General features: G+C 42.5%; 1 protein-coding gene across 1 annotated transcript in view; it reads right to left on the minus strand.

Moving 5' to 3' along the window:
* LOC112254084 (PDZ domain-containing protein 8-like) overlaps positions 1–20,518 on the minus strand; it is a 62,972-nt gene extending 42,454 nt beyond the window's left edge. The window contains exon 1 of the mRNA XM_024426319.2: positions 18,952–20,518. Coding sequence (XP_024282087.1) covers positions 18,952–19,832 — 881 coding nt within the window. The 5' untranslated portion in view covers positions 19,833–20,518. The remainder of the gene's footprint in view (positions 1–18,951) is intronic.
* Between the last annotated feature and the right edge of the window lie 507 nt (positions 20,519–21,025).

Consider the following 21,025-nt stretch of genomic DNA (forward strand, 5'->3'; position numbering starts at 1 on the left):
CACTAGTCAGGATCGAAGGAAAGATGAACTGGGCAAAGTACCAAGAAATCCTTAATGAAAACTTGCTCCAGAGCACTCAGGACCTCAGAATGGGGCGAAGGTTCACCTTCCAACAGGACAATGATCCTAAGCACACAGCCAAGACAACACAGGAGTGGCTTCGGGACAAGACTATGTATATGTTTGAGTGGACCAGCCAGAGCCCGGACTTGAACCCCATCGAACATCTCTGGAGAGACCTGAAAACAGCTATGCAGTGACGCTCCCCATCCAACCTGACAGAGCTTGAGAGGATCTGCAAAGTAGAATGGGCGAAACTCCCCAACTACAGGTGTGCAAAGCTTGTAGCGTCATACCCACGAAGACTCGAGGCTGTAATCGCTGCCGAAGGTGCTTCAACAAAGTACTGAGTAAAGGGTCTGAATACTTAAATGTGATATTTCCTTTTTTTTATGTATAGGAACCTGTTTTTACTTTGTCATTATGGGGTATTGTGTGGAGATGGATGAGAAAAAAAAAACAATTTAATCCATTTTAGAATACGGCTGTAACGTAGGCACTGAATATAAAAAGATTCTGGCACACGAGACACCCATCTGATTCACGCCTGTCTGAGTGGACTAATCCATTGCAGAGGCTGCAGGAATGGCACACCAGTATCACCAGTAGTACATTTACTGTCAATTCCCATTATTTCTCATTTACAATGTTTGTTTGGTTACTGTAATTTTTGTTATGCATTTAATATTATTATAATAATAATTATTACAGTCTTACCGTTGTCATTGTAGGAGTGGACACGTTGTTTGCAGAGAGCACAACCTAGGCTAAACTTGTGAGAAAAAAGTTTTGGTTCATTCCATTTCCGAGTTTTTGTTTGGAGGAGTCCTGTCAATCTTGACTAAGGACACACACCTGTTTACGCATATAGAAGTAGGATGAGGCTACCAGGCCTGCGCACAAGTGTAGGTCTATAAATGTGCCCATTTGGTGATCTAATACTGTTATCTGATTGTCTTAACTCACTGACAAAGTCTGTTTTTACATCCATTAAGAATTACAACAGTTCCTCAATTTAGCCTTAATTGTAAAATCTTTCCAGCTCTCTCCCTTTCAATAACCACTAAGCATGAAAGGAGGAAAAAAATGTAATGCTCTGATACGGTGGAAACGTCATAAAATACACTACATGACCAAATAAGTGTGTGGACACTTGCTCGTCAAACATTGTATTCTAAAATCATGGGCATTAATATGGAGTTTCTGCTATAATAGGCTCCACTCTTCTGGGAAGGAACTCCATTAGATGTTGGAACATTGCTGCTGGGATTGCTTCCATTCAGCCACAAGAGCATTAATGAGGTCGGGCACTGATGTTGGGCTATTAGGCCTGGCTCGCAGTCAGCGTTCCAATTCATCCCAAAAGTGTTTGATGGGGTTGAGGTTAGGGCTCTGTTCAGGCCAGTTAAGTTCTTCCACTCCGATCTCGACAAATCATTTCTGTATGGACCTCGCTTTGTTTCATGCTAAAAACAGGAAAGGGCCTTCCCCAAACTGTTCAAATTAAAGCTCAACTCAAATTTTATTTGTCAAATGTACCAAATACAACAAGTGTAGACTAACGTGAAATGCTTACTTAAAAGCCCTTAACAAAAAGTGTAGTTCAAGAAGAAAATATTTATCAAGTAGACTAAAATAAAAAGTAATAATAAAAAGAATAACGAGGCTATATACAGGGGGCACCGGTAGCGAGTCAGTGTGCGGGGGTACAGGCTAGTTGAGGTAATCTGTACATTCAGGTGGGGGAGAAGTGACTATGCACAGGTAACAAACAACAGCGAGTAGCAGCAGTGTTCAAAAGGAGAGGGGGGGGGGGACTCAATGTAAATTTAATGAATTGTTCAGCAGTCTAATGACTTAGGGGTAGAAGCTGTTGAGGAGCCTTTTGGTCCTAGACTTGGCGTTCCGGTACCGCTTGCCATGCAGTAGCTGAGAAAACAGTCTATAACTTGGGTGATTGGAGTCTCTGACAATTTGATGGGCTTTCCTCTGACGCGCCTATAATATAGGACCTGGATGGCAGGAAGCTTGGCCCCAGTGAAGTACTGGGCCGTTCACACTACCCTCTGTAGCGCCTTACGGTCAGATGCCGAGCAGTTGCCATACCAGGCGATGATGCAACCAGTCCAGATGCTCTTGATGGTGCAGCTGTGTAACTTTGAGGATCTGGGGACCCATGCCAAATCTTTTCAGTCTCCTGAGGGTGAAAAGGCATTGTCGTGCCCTCTTCACAACTGTCTTGGTATGTTTAGACCATGATAGTTTGTTGGTGACGTGGAAAACAAGGAACTTGAAACTCTCGACCCGCTCCACTACAGTCCCGTCAATGTTAAATAGGGGCCTGTTTGGCCTGCCTTTTCCTGTAGTCCACGATCAGCTCCTTAGTCTTGCTCACACTGAGGGAGAGGTTGTTGTCCTGGCATCACACTGCCAGGTCTCTAACCTCCTCCCTATAAGCCGTCTTCATTGCTGTTGGTGATCAGGCCTACCACTGTTGTGTCATCAGCAAACTTAAAGTACACACCCCTGAGGGACCCCAGTGTTAAGGATCAGCGTGGCAGACGTGTTGTTGCCTACTCTGATCCCCTGGGGGCGTTCCGTCAGGAAGTCCAGGATTCAGTTGCAGAGGGAGGTGTTTAGTCCCAGAATCCTTAGCTTCGTAATGAGCTTCGTGGGCACTATGGTGTTGAACACTGAGCTGTAGTAAATGAACAGCATTCTCACATAGGTGTTCCTTTTGTCCAGGTGAGAAAGGGCTGTGTGGAGTGCGATTGAGATCGCGTCATCTGTGGATCTGTTGGGGTGGTATGCGGATTGGAGTGGGTCTAGGGTGTCCGGGAGGATTCTGTTGATATATGCCATGACCAGCCTTTCAAAGCACTTCATGGCTACAGACGTGAGTGCCACGAGGTGGTAATCATTTAGGCAGGTTACCTTTGCTTCATTGGGCACAGGGACTATGGTGGTCTGCTTGAAATATGTAGGTATTACAGACTCAGTCAGGGAAAGTTTGAAAATGTCAGTGAAGACACTTGCCAGTTGGTCAGCGCATGCTCGGAGTACACGTCCTGGTAATCCGTCTGGCCCAGCGGCTTCATGAATGTTGACATGTTTCAAGGTTTTGTTCACATCAGCTACCGAGAGCGTTATCACACAGTCATCCAGAACAGCTAGTGCTCTCATACATGCTTCAGTGTTGCTTGCCTCGAAGCAAGCATAAAAAAGGCATTTAGCTTGTCTGGAAGGCTCGCGTAACTGGGCAGCTCGCGTCTGGGTTTCCCTTTGTAGTCCGTAATAGTTTTCAAGCCCTGCCACATCTGACGAGCGTCAGAGCTGATGTTGTAGGATTCAATCTTAATCCTGTATTGACGCTTTGCCTGTTTGATGGTTCGTCTGAGGGCATAGCAGGATTTCTTATTAGCGTCCGGATTAGTCTCCCGCTCCTTGAAAGCGGCAGCTCTACTCTTTAGCTCGATGCGGACATTGCCTGTAATCCATGGCTTCTGGTTGGGATATGTACGTACAATCACTGTGGGGACGACGTCATCGATGCACTTATTGGGAAGCCAATGACTGAGGTGGTGTATTCCTCAATGCCATTGGATGAGTCCCGGAACATATTCCAGTCTGTGCTCGCAAAACAGTCCTGCAGTGTAGCATCCGCGTTATCTGACCACTTCCGTATTGAGCAAGTCACTGGTACTTCCTGCTTTAGTTTTTGCTTATAAGCAAGAATCAGGAGGATTTGCCAAATGGAGGGCGGGGGAGAGCTTTGAATGCATCTCTGTGTGTGGAGTAAAGGTGGTCTAGGATTTTTTTTCCCCTGGTTGCAAAATGTGACATGCTGGTAAAAATGACATAAGTTTGCCTGCATTAAAGTCCCCGGCCACTAGGAGTGCCACTTCTGTTACCACAAAGATGAAGCACAGAATAGTCTCGAATGTCATTGTGTGCTATAGCATTAAGATTTCCCTTCACTGGAACTAAGGGGCCTAACCCGAAACATAAAAAACAGCCCCAGACCATAATTTCTCCTCCACCTAGATTTACAGTTGGCACTATGCATTCGGCAGGTAGCGTTTTCCTGGCATCCACCAAACCCAAATTTGTCGTTCAGACTGCCAGATGGTGAAGCGTGATTCATCACTCCAGAGAACTCGTTTCCCTTGCTCCAATGGCGGCGAGCTTTGCACCAGTTGAGCCTACGCTTGGCATTGTGCATGTTGATCTTAGGCTTGTGTGTGGCTGCTCGGCCATGGAAACTAATTTCATGAAACTCCAGAGGCAGTTTGGAACTCGGTGAGTGTCAACTGTGGACAGACGATTGTTGCGCGCTGCAGCACACGGTGGTGCCGTTCTGTGAATTTGTGTGGCCTACCACTTCGCGGCTGAGCCTTTGTTCCTCCCAGATGTTTCCACTTCACAATAACAGCATTTACAGTTGACAGAGGCAGCTCTAACAGGGCAGAAATTTGACTGACTTGTTGGAAAGGTGCCATCCTATGCTGGTGCCACGTTGAAAGTAACTCATTAAGGCCATTTTACTGCCTGTTTGTCTATGGAGATTGCATGGCTGTGTGCTTTTATACACCTGTCAGCAACAGGTTAGGTTGAAATAGCCCGAATCCACTAATTTGAAGGAGTGTCCACATACTTTTGTATATATAGTGTAGGCCTACCAGATTACTTATTTTCCCTTGCGCAAAATAGCCTACAGCTGTGTGTCTGTCCCGAGCTTATTGGCCCCGGAAACTCTGAGGGTCCAGAATATTTCATACAATGTTGCAAGTTTGCTAGCACGAGCTTCGGGCCAGACCAAGTTAATACAATAGTTAACACAATATTTAAAAGTTCCATGAGTAGCCAATGTTATTTACAGGATATTTATCAGGATATTTTCTACCTTCAACATTTTTATTTGTTGGCTTTATAGGCTATTTTTATATGGCAATAGATGTTACTTTTAGATTTGAATAATTTAGATATAATTGATTAACCACATAACATTGATTTTGAGATATGAAGACATTATTATAAAGGAATAAATGAATTGGCATGCAGATCAGTAGAAATTCAGATAAATCAGATAAATTGGCACTCCAACTGGAAAAGGTTGCCGAATGCTGGTGTAGCTTATTCCCGGCAACATCAGGAGCATAATGGTAGAATCTGCGAAGGCCAGCAGCAGAGGGCAGCGGGAGGAGAACGGCCGGGAACAGGTTTTTTTTCCTTCTAGTTAGGCTATATTGACCTGTGTCTTCATCTTATGCGCAGTGCTTAACGCATCAGACAAGCTCAGTAGCCAAACATATTGCTTGCCAAAAATATTTTTAAAAATATACGTTTTAAAATTTCAACCAATCGATTCGTCAGAAGAACAGACAACTCTTTTTTTTCTTTTACTCGGATACAGCCATAGTTAATACCGTGCTCCCACCCATCCAGGACATCTACTCAAAACAGTGCCTAAGGAAGGCATGCAGCCTCATCAAGGACCCCACACACCCCAGCCACGAGCTGTTCTCTCCCTTACTGTCAGGCAGATGCTATCGGAGCATGAGGTCTGATACCAATAGGCTCAGATACAGTTTCTATCTACAATCCATTAGAGTGCTGAACACTTACCATGCGTTTCCCGTACATACAGCAGTAAAAAAAAACTAACTACACTGAACAAAAGTTAGTTAATAAGGAAATTTGTCAATTTAAAGAAATAAATTATGCCCTAAATCAATGGATTTCACATGACTGGGAATAAAGATGTGCATCTGTTGGTCACAGATTCTTTTTAAAAGTAAGGTAGGGTGGGGCTCATTAAACCAGTCAGTATCTGGTGTGACCACCATTTGCTCCATACAAAGCAATCTCCTTCGCATAGAGTTGATCAGGTTGTTGATTGTTGCCTGTGGAATGTTGTCCCTCTCCTCTTCAAATGGTTGTGTGAAGTTGATGGATATTGGCGGGAACTGGAAAACGATGTCATACACGTCGATCCAGAGCATCCCAAACACCCTCAATGGGTGACATGTAGGCCATGGAAGAAGTGGGACATTTTCAGTTTCCAGGAATTGTGTAGACCTTTCTGACATGGGGATGTGCATTATCATGTTGAAACATGAGGTGATGGCGGTGGATGAATGGCACAGCAATGGGCCTCAGGATCTCGTCACGGTATCTCTGTGCATTCAAATTGCGATCGATAAAATGCAATGGTTTTTGATGTCGGTAGCTTATGCCTCCCCATACCATAACCCCACCACCACCACGGGGCACTCTGTTAACATGGTCATCAGCAAGTCGCTCACCCAAACAATGCCATACATCCTGCCCGGTACAGTTGAAACAGGAATTCCTCCATGAAGCGCACACTTCTCCAGCATGCCAGTGTCCATCAAAGGTGAGAATTTGCCCAATGTAGTCGGTTACGATACTAAACTGAAGTCAGGTCAACACCCTGGTGAGGTTGACAAGCACACAGATGTGCTGCCCTGAAAAGGCTTCTGACAGTTTATGCAGAAATTCTTTGGTTGTGCAAACAGTTTCATCAGCTGCACCTGGTCTCAGACGATACCGCAGGTGAAGAAGCCGGATGTGGAGACCATAGGCTGGCGTAGTTACACTTGGTCTGCGGTTGTGAGGCCGGTTGGACGTACTGCCAAATTCTCTAAAATGATGTTGGCGGCGGCTTATGGTAGAGAAATTAACATTGAATTATCTGGCAACAGCTCTGATGGATATTCCTGCAGTCAGCATGCAAATTGAACGCTCCATCAAAACATGTGTGGCAAAATTGCATATTTTAGAGTGGCCTTTTACTGTTCCCAGCACAAGGTGCACCTGTGTAATGATCATGCTGTTTAATCAGCTTCTTGATATGCCACACGTCAGGTGGATGGATTACCTTGGCAATGGCGAAATATTCACTAACAGGGATGTAAACAAATTGTTCCCCAAATTGAGAGAATCTTTTATTTCAGCTCATGAAACATGGGACCAACACTTTACATGGTGCATTTATATTTTCGTTCAGTGTTTATCAACATTTTTAGCTAAACGTGGAGCCTAAACAGCTTCTACCCCCAAGCCATATGACTTCTAAACAAGACTGCTAAATAGCTAATCAAACAGCTACCCGGACTACCTGCATTGATCCTTTTTTGCACTGACTATGCACACACACACTGGGCTCTACCCACACACGCACTATATACACCCACAACATTCACACACATGCATACTGACACCACACACACCATACGCTGCTGCTACTGTCTATTATCTATCCTGTTGCCTAGTCACTTTAACCCACCTATATGTACATAGCTACCTCAATTACCTCGTACCCCTGCACATCAACTCAGTGTATAGCCAGGTTATTTTGACTCGTTATTGATATTATTCATTGTGTATTTATTCCTGGTCACTATTTCTACTTTTGGTAACACCTTATTTGGATAGTTCATCTGTAGAGCATGGACTACCTACTAATCCTTATCCTAACCCTAAAAACCTAACCCTTACCCTAAACCTACTCTTAGCAAGCAGTTGGTCATACTATCTGTTGATAAGCATCTGTAGAACATCTACAGATAGAAAATCTGGACTATTAAAAAAAGTATACATCTTATCTTTAACTCTGCATCGTTGGAAAGGGACCCATAAGTAAGCATTTCACAGTTAGTCTACACCTGTTGTTGTTTACGAAGCACGTGATGAATCAAATGTGATTTGAACTGCCTTGGTTGCCCAATAAAGATCTGCAAAACTCAGTTTAATAGTCCTGGTGTGATCGGTGAGGATTAAAGTCTATTTTGGGAGGACTGGATAAAATGCAGCCTGACAGATGTTTCAGGCAATAATCCTAAAATGACTGTATGAGGGTTGCTAGGTGAGAGGAAATGATAAGCAGAGGTGACCAGTAAAATGCAACAATCTGATGGAATAACCAAACACATTGTGATTCTCTTAAATAATGTATGAAAACTACATTACTGAGCAAAGCAGACTGAAAATCCTTCCACTACCTAGTCTACATTTTTTTGTAAAGGTATCAGTCTCAAAATGAGAAGAAGCATGTCTGGAAAACATGCCAATGGCCCATGTGGTGAAAATATCAGCAATTATTTATGTTATGAAAATGGACTCAACACCACCTGTGTAACCCCCCCACCCCCCACTGCTCAATGCCCTAACAGGATCAGGGAGCACATGTGTCATCATAAACTGGTCGTGTATGTGCTAAAGACAGTAGCATAGCATTTTCTACTACTTCACTCAAAATAGAACTGAAATCACATGCATGCTCCTTAAATTATTACTGCACTCCGAGACAAATGTACTTCATTGTTATGCCCGGTGCCCTAGCAACAGTGAAATCTAAAGATGTTAGATAGAAATCTTGAAAACATTGAGCTGAAACAGATTGCGATCCATATTTAAGAGACAGTGAGTTATCCTATCACTTTAGCAAGTAAAGAAAACTGGTCAGGTGTCTTGTAAAAAGAAATATCAAAATTTCAAGCAAAAGGAATCGATGAAGTTATTCATTATCAGGATGTCATGAACAACATTATCAGGATGTCTAGCACAATTACGAATAACCGATGGTTATGGATGAAGACCGTAATGAAAATAAAACAGCCATAACCATTTAGAATTTTTGTTTCCGATTTTTTTTGTGCAATGAGCAGCTGACTGAAGACGAGACGGCCAGGCATTCGTGCAGTCTTGTCAGTTTCTGCGGTAACATGGACTGTTAATAACGTGATGAAACTGTTGGTCCTTGCTACAACAAGCAAGGTGTTGCCTTAAGGTTAGGCATAAGGTTAGCAGTGTGGTTATGGTTAGGTTTTAAATCACATTTTAATAGATCAATTGTAGAAATGGGCAGAATTCAGCCATAAAATTTTGGACATTGTTGCTATGGAAGCTAATGATGACCAGTGGGGTTGGAGCAAAGGATTTGTCGGTTACCTAGGCAACACCCCCCATATTGCAGCTGCAACACACATTGCCCATACAGTCAGGAGCGGAGCAGAGGAGAAAACATACATACATTTTTGTGGATGGCCCATTAGTGTCATCCAAAATCCCATGACAGTCACAGCCCTACCCTGACTTAGGGTGACCACATATCCCAGATTGTGCAGGAAAGTCCTGCATTTTGGCCCTTTGTCCCACAACCAAACAATTGTGTCCCACATTTTATCAAAAAATTAACTAATTTACAGAAAAGGTAAATTTATCACGCATTTCACTCAGACTTCCTCTTCAATCGAGGACAATAGACATTCCAACCTGTACCTTTTGACGAGATAGATCATAAGGATGTGGTGCTGGTGATGTTAAACCCTTCTCCAATCGTTGTTGAGATCTGATATTATGCACAGCGCAGGATGAGACATTGGTTGAGATATGACATTGGCCTATCACATTTGTCAAATCCTTTTGGGCTGAATTCCATCTAAATTTAGAGAAAATTAGACAGTTAAGTACTTACAAAAAGCGTGCTTTTAACAAAGAGCTACAGAAGTATGTAAATCGCCATATTAGACTGAAACATAAGGTAAATTTCAAACTAGTGCGGTTTGCTCATTCAACATATTTGCTTCTACTTCACTCAATCCCATTTTTAGTCTCACTTCCTAACTGTTTTACATTCCCTGAAACCAACCAGAAAATGTTCTTTGGCCACATATTCCACATTTTCAGAAAACAGCTACACGTGGTCTCGTTTTCTGCATCACCAAATTTGGCATGAGGCGAGAGTAGGCTAGGTGCACTTTAGTTAAAGGGGATGTGTGTGTGTTGGGGGGTGCTGGCCCCCCAAAATTATTAATGTAGGCTACACTGTCCCACAAAATCCTGTTCTCCCTCATTTGGGTATTTTAAATGTGGTCACTAAAACACACACTTATACAAGAGTATGCAATATGTTGTTCTATTGACAGAGGTTGGACATAAGGGGAGATTGGTGGGTGAGGGCATGGCCATTTGTCCTGTATGAAGTACAGGCTGTAGTAGTAGTAGTAGTAGTAGTAGTACAGGCTGTAGTAGTACTTCTAGCTTCATTGTTTTATAAACCTCTTTTTCTCCCTCTCTGAGATCCAATAGAACAGCTAAATAACAATGACAGCTCAATCAATGAAGTGTCTGAAGTCCCAGGTTATCCAGAGTGGAGCAGAGAGGAGAAGAGGGTCCATTAAAAAGTGGCTACCTACATGTAAAACTGTGCTGTGTCCAGCTGTGTCCCTCCCTCAGCATGTAGAGTCAAAAAGCTCAAAGAGAGCGATAGAGGTTAGACGTAAAAGTGAAGGAATAACAGATGTCTGGAGAGCGATTATGTAACAAACAACCCAGCTGACAGTGGATAAGTGAGAGGTGGGGGTTGTTTGATGCCGTAATGGCTCCAACGCCATGAGGCTTCACCCACTATGGATGGTCCAGGACATCTCAAACTAAAATCATTTCTGAATTTCACACAGGACATACGAGTCATATTGTAGAGTCAATCCAACAACCACCCAAAGTCATGACAATTAAAAAGGAATGATGCACGGTAAGCACAAGCTTACAAAAAAATGATTCCAATCTGGTCTGTCCTGTCCACTCTCAGATTAGGATGGGAACAGGGTGAATGGTTTAGTGCATTTTACTCTGATCTGATCCACCAAGTGATTGGCCCCTTACCTGGCAGAACAGATCAACGTAAATAGTCCGGGTGGCCATTTTGATTAATTGTTCAGCAGTCTTATGGTCTTGGGGGTAGAAGCTGTTAAGGAGACTTTTGGTCCTAGACTAGTCAGTATGCTCTTGATGGTGCAGTTGTGGAGATTTTTGAGGATCTGGGGACCCATGCCCTCTTTACAACTGTCTTGGTGTGTTTGGACCATGATCGTTTGTTGGTGATGTGGACACCAAGGAACTTAAAACTCTCGACCTGCTCCGATTAAGCCCTGGCGATGTTAATGGGCACCTGTTCGGCCCTCCTTTTCCTTCAGTCCACGATCAACTCCTTTGTGATGCTCACATTGAGGGAGAAGTTCCCGTCTCTGACCGCCTTCCTATAGGCTGGCTCATCGTTGTCGGTGATCAGGCCTACCACTGTGTGTCGTCAGCAAACTTAATGATGGTGTTGAAGTCGTGCTTAGCCACGCAGTCGTGGGTGAACAGGGAGTACAGTAGGGGTGCATGCTTAGTCCCCTGAGTGAGCCCAGTGTTGAGGATCAGTGTGGCAGATGTGTTGTTGCCTACCTTTGCCACCTGGGGACAGCCCATCAGGAAATCCAGGATCCAGTTGCAGAGGGAGGTGTTTAGTCCCAAGGTCCTTAGCTTAGGTGATGAGCTTTGTACTGTAGTCAATGAACCGCATTCTCAGAAAGGTGTTCCTTTTGTCCAGATGGGAAAAGGCAGTGTGGAGTGAGATTGAGATTGCATCATCTGTGGATCAGTTGGGGCGGGATGCGAATTAGAATGGGTCTAGGGTTTCCGGCATGATGGTGTTGATGTGAGCCATGACCAGCCTTTCAAAGCACTTCATGGCTAGCGACGTGAGTGCTATGGGCAGTAATCACTTAGGCAGGTTACCTTCGCTTTCTTGGGCACAGGGACTATGGTAGTCTGTTTGAAAGATGTAGGTATTACAGACTTGGTCAGGGAGAGTTTGAAAATGTCAGTGAAGACACTTGCCAGTTGGTCTGCGCATGCTTTGAGTACACATCCTGGTAAACCGTCTGGCCTAGAGTTCTGCCATCTGTGACATTCAGCAAATCCTAACGTCCACTGCTCTGTCCTCAAAGGCTGTTTTATATTACATCACCTCAGAACCCTAGCTTGCTCAGTCAGTCCTTATCATGGGCACCTCAGACACATGCACCCTTTTAGGCAACTCGTCCAGATTGGTGCATTTAGTCTACAATTAACAGTTAGCTCCCACACATGAGCCGAAACAGATCTTTCACAAGAAGTGGCTATGCCATGCCAATAGGTGTCTGTGGCCACACAGAGGAACATTGAAATAGTTACATTTAGTTGTTGTTCTCACAAAACAACCAAACCATTGTTTGCCTGCTCTGCAGCCCACACAGTACATAGTGGATAAAAGGAAAGTCTGACAAAATGAACGGACACAAGACAGCATTTCATTGATTTTCAAGTGAAACAATGTGCCTACTCACATTCTCTGGCATTTAAACAGCAATAATTACCTGATTAATCTCACCTAATTAGTTAAGTGTAATCTAAATCAATGAGAAAAGCTGGTTTTGTAGGGACTATTTCCTGCATTACAGTGTTAAAAATGTTGATATCAAATCAAACATGTAAAAATCAACAGCCAGGGGCCTCCCAAGTGGCACAGTAGTCTAAGGCACTGCATCGCAGTGCTTGAGGCGTCACTACAGACCCGCGTTTGATCCCAGGCTGTGTCACAATTGACCCAGGCTGTGTCACAATTGACCCAGGCTGTGTCACAATTGACCCAGCGTCATCCGGGTTAAGGGAGGGTTTGACCGGCTAGGATTTCCTTGTCCCATCGCGCTCTAGCGACTCATTGCGGGCCGGGCGCCTGCAAGCTGACTTCGGTCACCAGCTGGCCAGTGTTTCCTCCAACACATTGGTGCGGCTGGCTTCCGGGTTAAGCGAGCAGTGTGTCAAAAAGCAGTGCGGCTTGGCAGGGTTGTGTTTCGGGGGATGCATGACTGTCAACCTTCGCTTCTCCCGAGTCCGTAGAGGAGTTGCAGTGATGGAACAAGAATGTAATTACCAATTGGATATCACAAGATTGGTGAGAAAAAGGGCAAAAAAATATTTAACATTTTTAAAGCAACAGCCAGGTAGAACAATGATAAACATGATTTGAAATGGAGCAGAACATATTACAGTAGTTTATTACACAACCCTATAATCACAACTACGCATTCTGAAAAAGGGCAATTCCACAGTAACACAGTGATGCAGAGACACCAATTTTTTTTAAACTTTAAAATGTATGCCAAACAAAAACCAATGATTGCAAAATTAAGCAAACCATACAACTCCATGCACAAGGCCAACTTTTAACAATTTCCACCCAATTTCACTAAAAAAACACATTTCCTTGAAGATAGTGCTGAGCAATTAGTGCTTTTTGAGGCCGGTTCAGTTTTGGTTGGATTTTCTTTTTTTAAATGATCAGGCTTTTCGACTTCAATCATTTGAGTTGAATGCTGTACCACAGAATAAAAACATTAATAGAATTCCCATGACGCTAGTGACTGCCCATTACTGCTTATCACTTATTAGCCATTTATTCACATTACTTATATATTTTCAGTTGTGTATATTACATGCGTTTTATTTGATGACTATTATTTTATTCCAAGTCATCATCTCATCTCTATAGAGCTGCTGCCTATGCTTTCTGACAAAAAAGTATATTTTGTAGTTCTTCAAAGTAAATAAGGCATACTTTTATGACTGCTGAATACCAATGATGAATCACTTAAAATCATGTATTTTCAGGTAGAGATATCTCGCGAAGCAACAGCTGCTCTCTATATTTATTTTATTTAACTAGGCAAGTCGGCTAAGAACTTATTTACAATGACGGCCTACCCCGGCCAAACCCTAACCCGGATGACGCTGGGCCAATTGTGCGCTGCCCTATATCCCCTCACGATCGTGCATTCTTCTGCCTCTTTTGTAGCAGGCATAAAATAAGCACAGACCGGACAAGTAGAAGTGGATCGTGGTAATTGTTAGGGTTGGGAGATATGGCCAAAATCTAATATACCGATATAGGTCATTTCATATCCCGATAACGATACATATCACGATATAGCACATTTTCTGTAAATTCAATGAATAAATAGTTTATATAAGATGACCACATGTAAAGGCCTGTACATATCAATGATATTGCTCTTGCTGCGGGCGATTCCCTGATCCACCTCTACGCAGACGACACCATTCTGTATACTTCTGGCCCTTCCATGGACACTGTGCTATCTAACCTCCAAACGAGCTTCAATGCCATACAACACTCCTTCCGTGGCCTCCAACTGCTCTTAAACGCTAGTAAAACCAAATGCATGCTTTTCAACCGTTCGCTGCCTGCACCCGCATGCCCGACTAGCATCATCACCCTGGATGGTTCCGACCTAGAATATATGGACATCTATAAGTACCTAGGTGTCTGGCTAGACTGTAAACTCTCCTTCCAGACTCATATCAAACATCTCCAATCTAAAATCAAATCTAGAGTCGGCTTTCTATTCCGCAACAAAGCCTCCTTCACTCACGCCGCCAAACTTACCCTAGTAAAACTGACTATCCTACCGATCCTCGACTTCGGCGATGTCATCTACAAAATCGCTTCCAATACTCTACTCAGCAAACTGGATGCAGTTTATCACAGTGCCATCCGTTTTGTTACTAAAGCACCTTATACCACCCACCACTGCGACCTGTATGCTCTAGTCGGTTGGCCCTCGCTACATATTCGTCGCCAGACCCACTGGCTCCAGGTCATCTACAAGTCCATGCTAGGTAAAGCTCCGCCTTATCTCAGTTCACTGGTCACGATGGCAACGCCCACCTGTAGCACGCGCTCCAGCAGGTGTATCTCACTGATCATCCCTAAAGCCAACACCTCATTTGGCCACCTTTCATTCCAGTTCTCTGCTGCCTGTGACTGGAACGAATTGCAAAAAATAAAATTAAAATAAAAAATAAAAATTTTAAAAAGAAAATTTAAATCGCTGAAGTTGGAGATTTTTATCTCCATCACCAACTTCAAACATCTGCTATCTGAGCAGCTAACCGATCGCTGCAGCTGTACATAGTCCATCAGTAAATAGCCCACCCAATTTACCTACCTTATCCCCATACTGTTTATATTTATTTACTTTTCTGCTCTTTTACACACCATTATCTCTACCTGTACATGACCATCTGATCATTTATCACTCCAGTGTTAATCTACAAAATTGTAATTATTCGCCTACCTCCTCATGCCTTTTGCACACAATGTATAGAGACTCTTTTTTTCATTTTTACTGTGTTATTGACTTGTTTATTGTTTACTCCATGTGTAACTCTGTGTTGTCTGTTCACACTGCTATGCTTTATCTTGGCCAGGTTGCAGTTGTAAATGAGAACTTGTTCTCAACTAGCCTACCTGGTTAAATAAAGGTCAAATTAAATAAATAAAGAAACATTTTTTACATTTTGAATTATACTCAACAAATAAAAGGTACTTACTCATATTTGATTATTTCTCCTTTTATTTAGAACCTTTGTGCAAATTTTCAGTTAAGCATGTAACAAAATAAAAATATTAATGTATAAAATCTAAAAAAAAAAAGGTAAATAGAAAATACTTCAACTATAGTTTCAAACAAAATAAATATAGGCCTAAAATAGATATATTTTGGGGGGCTTGCCTGTTATTTTGGCATTAATACTTGTCACATATTAATTTGCATTTGGTACCTTGGGTCGACTGTTAGCACCAACTCAAGAAACTCCCGTTTCTCGACCATGTAAATTGGGGCCATGTCTGGACAGATGTAAGTTGTAACGGCAGCTGTTCTCTTCTTCCATCTTCGGGATTCTTTGGCATATGGTGTGCCGCGGGCAAAAACCTCTTGCAACGTCTGAGTCAGGGGTTTGTTTTGAGCACTCGACTGTACTTTTTTGGGTCTCATCCGTAGACTCTCTCCATACTATTTCACATGATTCTTGCGTAGGTGGTAAAGAGGTTTGTCGTGTTTGAGCTTGTTGTCAGAACTCTGGCCTGCGGCATATTTTGCAGAGGACGGTTTTCTGGTCTGTGTCAGACTTTTCATACCAAAACCTAGGGCTGGGCAATAAATCAATAATTAATCGAGGTAATTACTTCCCTCAATATTGATATAAAAACGTTTAGATTCATTTTCGATAATGTCGATATAGAATAATTAGGTACAGCAGTCAATTTGACCTCTGACGCAGCAGGAACGTAAGGAGAAGTGACAATATGCACCTGGAGAGGTATACGCCAACTAAAAACCACTTAGCACCTCATGTGATGGAGTAGCCACTATTAAGCACAAAAAATTATTGATGTAAGCGAAAACAGTGGCAGTGATAGCCATGGAGAAGGAGCAGCTTCCAACGAAGAAATTGATAAAAAAAGGGTTAAACTGTTTCAGTAATTTGGAAGTGGTTTGGCTTTTTGAAGTCCGACAAAGAGCAGAGCAACATTCGGTGCAAATTTTGCCGTAGACAGGTGGCTACAAAGTCTGGTAATACGACAAACCTTATTCAACATCTGAAACAAAGTCACTGTTTGGAACATGCAGGAAGTTTTGAGTTTGCGCCACGGTATTGATAAACGCCCCTCAAGCACCAGCCAATCTAGGGATGTTTGCCCGAAGCAGTCAACACTGACAGCGTTTATGCCCTACAAGCAAACATTGAAAAGACAAAGACATCACAAATGCTATTATGCATTGCTATTATGCATTTTTACCTTGTCAGCTCAGGTATTCGATCTAGCAACCTTTCGGTTACTGGCCCAACGCTCTGCCTAGTGGTTTGTTCAGGCATTAGGCATTCTTGAGTCTGAAGCAGATATGCACCTTTTAAACATTATTTGATTAATATCGTGATAACTTTCGTTATCGAATGAAAAAAATATATATAGATAGTGATCATTTATTTGCCATATCGCCCAGCCCTACCCAAACCACATCCTTGCGACTGAAGTAGCCCCTCTTTTAGGTACGAGCTCCGTGTCTCCGTGCTCTGTGTCACGTTCACGCTCCTCCATGTTTGTTTGTGTTGCAAATTTCAAGAACACAAAGCATCGTCAATTGACGAAAAATATTGCCGTAAAGAATGCGATTTACGACAACGGAATAATTACCATGTTATATGCGCTAAACTACGTAGAATATTGGCCTGTTAACTACAACTCCCTACTACATCCCAGTTCAGACAGGACCTGATTTATCTCTAGAGAAACTGTGCAATGTGCACGTTGAGCTCACAGAAAAAAACTAATAAAGCGGAATTAAATAATAAACAATGTTGGTCAACTAATTGATTAAAAATAAATAAATAACCGAAATTTCAGGTAATCGCTCAGCACTACTTGAAAAACAGTGCAAACGCAAAGTGTCTCTGATTTTTCACTTTAAAATGTATTTTTAACAAAAACTAATTACTGCAAAGTTCAACAAACCATATAAAATAAAATAAAAACACATGTGCTTGCAGAACAGTGCAGATGCAAAGATTGGTAACAGAATGACAGTTTATGCTGTTGGTACCATTCTTCTGTTACCGAACTGTGCATCCCTCTGTTAGCGTGGATTTGCCCCCAAAAAAACTCACACGCAAAGACCACATCTTGAAATAAATCATATTAGGCTAATAGCAAACTAAAAAGTGATTTTGGCATGCTACATTCTAGTGAATCTCCAACGCACCTGCAGACAACCTACCCAGGATGTGAAGTGCATTTCACTTCAAAGGATAGAACAGGCAACAAGATAACATTTTGCTGGAATACTGCTATTCTAACAATCCAAGCAAAGGAATGAGACAGGAATAATGTTAATCACGCTGTACAGGAGACTGAATGTATAGAGGTTTTACATTCCAGTGCAGCTATCGCTGCAGTTCCAGCACACCGGTGTGACCCTTCCAAACATAACAGCCAGCTGCATGGGACAGTGTGCCATGTAATTGGGGCCACCAATTCTGAGTCCAGAGAGTGCTGTCACAGCATTTATGATAAGCTGACAGAGCCACTAGAAGCATTTAGAAGAAGATCAACCATAGCAAATTATAGGTGATAGGCTAAGGCCTACCTTTTCAGCATAATTCAATCGATTAGTTTTCCGCAACTTGAAAAGGCATTGATTTATTCTACATTAAGGCCTAGTCACGTTGAAAAGGTAATGCTTAACATTAAATTGCTCTTATACCTGAGAAGTTACAGTAGTGGTACAGTGTAACAACATTACGGTAACAAAATAGCCTAATTTAGTAAGGCAGTATATCATCAGTTAAACCTACATTTAGGCTATGTGACATACGTTTATAGAAAATCGGAAAACTTCCAGGCCTAGCTTAGTCTAAATTGTTTACCTATGAGAGTGCAACCAAATACAAGAGTGAAGGGGAACACTTCCAGTAAAAAAAATACCTATAAAAAGGGAGCCTGAAAAAAGTGACAGAGATTAATAAATAGGAGGAGCTGAAAGGATGCTGCACGTGCATTCATGTTTCTAACAGGGAAATACTAGAAAGCTTTTGTCTTTCAGTTTTACACAAGTGTTGGCTAAATGTTTAACTGTCACTACTTCACACCAGGTTGTGATTATTTAAAAACATTCTGAATGTAGTGACAGAAAGCACTCCTCTGTCTAAAAAGGATGAACCCTATCCTTTCATAGGTCTGCAACCATGATGTCCCTCAATGGCTTTCTTTGCAACAGGTGCCATCCCATGTCTCAAGACCTTAAACTAACACTCTGTGTGCATACTGAAAGTGGGTATGTCCTGGCTGACAGTTGAAAAAACATCAAGACAGCATGTTTTGTTGTCATTAAACCTTTCAGTAACATGGTGGTCCATTTTTAACCAAAACATTTTTCTAAAAAAGGTGGCAGTAAGCCTAAACAGAGCCTTAAACTGAGCTAAATAGAAGGCTCTGGGCCTATGTATTATCACCAACTTGGAGTCCAAATATGCATCTTACAGATCTTGGTAACTATAGAAATAAGGCTGTTGAGGGCCACTTTCCATAGTCCTTAGGTTAGCTTGAAATATTGATACAGATTTTTGACCATCTCTCCGCAGGCCTACTGACTTGCATAGACCTAAACAAATATAAAACTATAGTTTCTGAGCAAGTTTTACCTGATTTTGTAATTTGGCAAGGTGTGTTTCTTCTTGATGACTCTTTTCAACTGGTTGACAATGATTGAGGTAAGCTGAGGCAAGGGCCTTCCCTCGAACTGTGACTTCACCTCAAAGTCTATCAATGGGTCCTCGAGGAACGTGAAGGACCAGTGCGTAAAAGGCACGCGAGTGAACTGCAGCTTCAGTCTTCCAACCACACGCGTCATCTTTACGAACAGGTAGGCTGACTTCCCAAAAACAAGGTCTACATCAATTGCTAGATGGAATCCCCCATTATATTCTAGGTCCACCTCGAAATTGAGTTCCTCGGGCATGCCGTCTTCATTTAAACGCACTGGATTAATAAGTTTGGCCGTTTTAAAAACGGGCAAAGAATTACCCAGGGAGATATCCCTGAGACTGAGTCCCTCCAACAGCCGACCAGCTGTCTTGGTTTGTAATAGCTCCTCGAACTCCACCTTGATCTTTTTGGTCAGCCAGTGCCTAACGACAGGAGTGTCGCGGAGTTCTCTGAATAGGAACAAAAAGATAGCGTTTAGAAAATTGCACGTCTCCGGTTTGGAGGTGTGGAGTGGCTCGCTTTGACAATGCGGTGGCGGTTGTTGTTTAGGGCTACTGCTTGTGACAGCTGCTTCCTGTTGCCTGGGAGAGATGGCCTCTTGCTGTTTGGATGCAGCAGAAGCTGCGATATCTTGTTGTTGACCTGATTCGGCATGTTGGTTATTGAAGTAATCCTTCAAGGCGGGATCAGGCACTGCTTTGACATATTGCACTGTCCCGGTTTTTGGCTCGGGGCTTCTCCAGTAAAGCAGTAAGAATTGTAATACCAACGTAATGAGTGCGCCAGATAATGCGGAAATTACTATCAAGTAAATCATTTCGAGCAGTTGCCTCTTCCCGTTTCCGCGTTATAAAACAATCATATTCCGACGTTTAACCGTAATAACAAAGCAAGTTCCACCTGGTTGCTCACAAACCTGCCATATTAGCTGCCTTTTTCTTGGGGTTCAAGCTCTTCAGCTGATTGGGCGAACGTATTACGTGGTTGTGCGTAATGACGGATTTAGAAAAGTGTACACTACCATACCAAAGATTATGGATATTTTGCCGCCTTCGTGTGCTAGTCGGAACTAAACTCAAATTTCCGACTCGCTAACTGGTTCAAATGTGGCACTTGTATGACTACAACTAGTTAGCAAATCTGAAATGTCAGAGTTTGACTAGCACTTGAACGCGGCAATACTACTTGTCTCTCCGCCCTAACACAACGCTGCACGGAGCTCTCCCTATTCCTCTCTTTGGATTGGTGGATACCTCTCATTATTTGAGTTGTTAACATCAACCACCTGTATTAAATATCTGCTACACTACTAGCCTTATGTCATGAATATGTATAGCCATCTCGAGACAACTCCGATATAAAATGTTTTTTTCAAAATTGCCGGGATATCACGTGTCCTACTTATCAGTACACTCGTAACAATCTAAGCATGACAAAATTTATATTCGATCAAATAAACCTCATAAATAAATAAACTAAACAACGTCGCCTGCTGGATAAGAAAGATTTCTGGCAAAGTTCTGCCTCTCGCTTAGCCTTTTCCGAAATGACCATAAACACCAACCGAGCCCAGGGAAACTGTTGGTGCATTCAATGCCATGTTCAAAACAACTGGGAACTCGGATCTCGGAAATCTCCGACTTCTGACTTTAGCACATTCAAAACAACTGGGAACTCTGGAAAAAAAAACGAGCTCCGACCGGGAACAATTGATTTGAATGGTCATCCAACGCGGAACTCCAACTCGGGAACTCAAACCACTTTCCAGAGCTCTGACTTTCCGACCTGAAGATCACTGAGGTCATGATTTGACCTCATATTTTATTTTACATATTTTTTTAAGAATGTAGTCCTCTTTGTGGCATTTTGTGAATGCTTTATTTTTTACTGATCGCACTATACGTTTTTGTGCTTGTGGATTAGAGGTCAACCGATTAATCGGAATGGCCGATTAATTAGGGGGTTTCAAGTTTTCATAACAATAGGAAATCGGTATTTTTGGGTGCGTAT

This window comes from Oncorhynchus tshawytscha, linkage group LG01 (genome assembly GCF_018296145.1).
Source record: "Oncorhynchus tshawytscha isolate Ot180627B linkage group LG01, Otsh_v2.0, whole genome shotgun sequence".
NCBI lineage: Eukaryota > Metazoa > Chordata > Actinopteri > Salmoniformes > Salmonidae > Oncorhynchus > Oncorhynchus tshawytscha.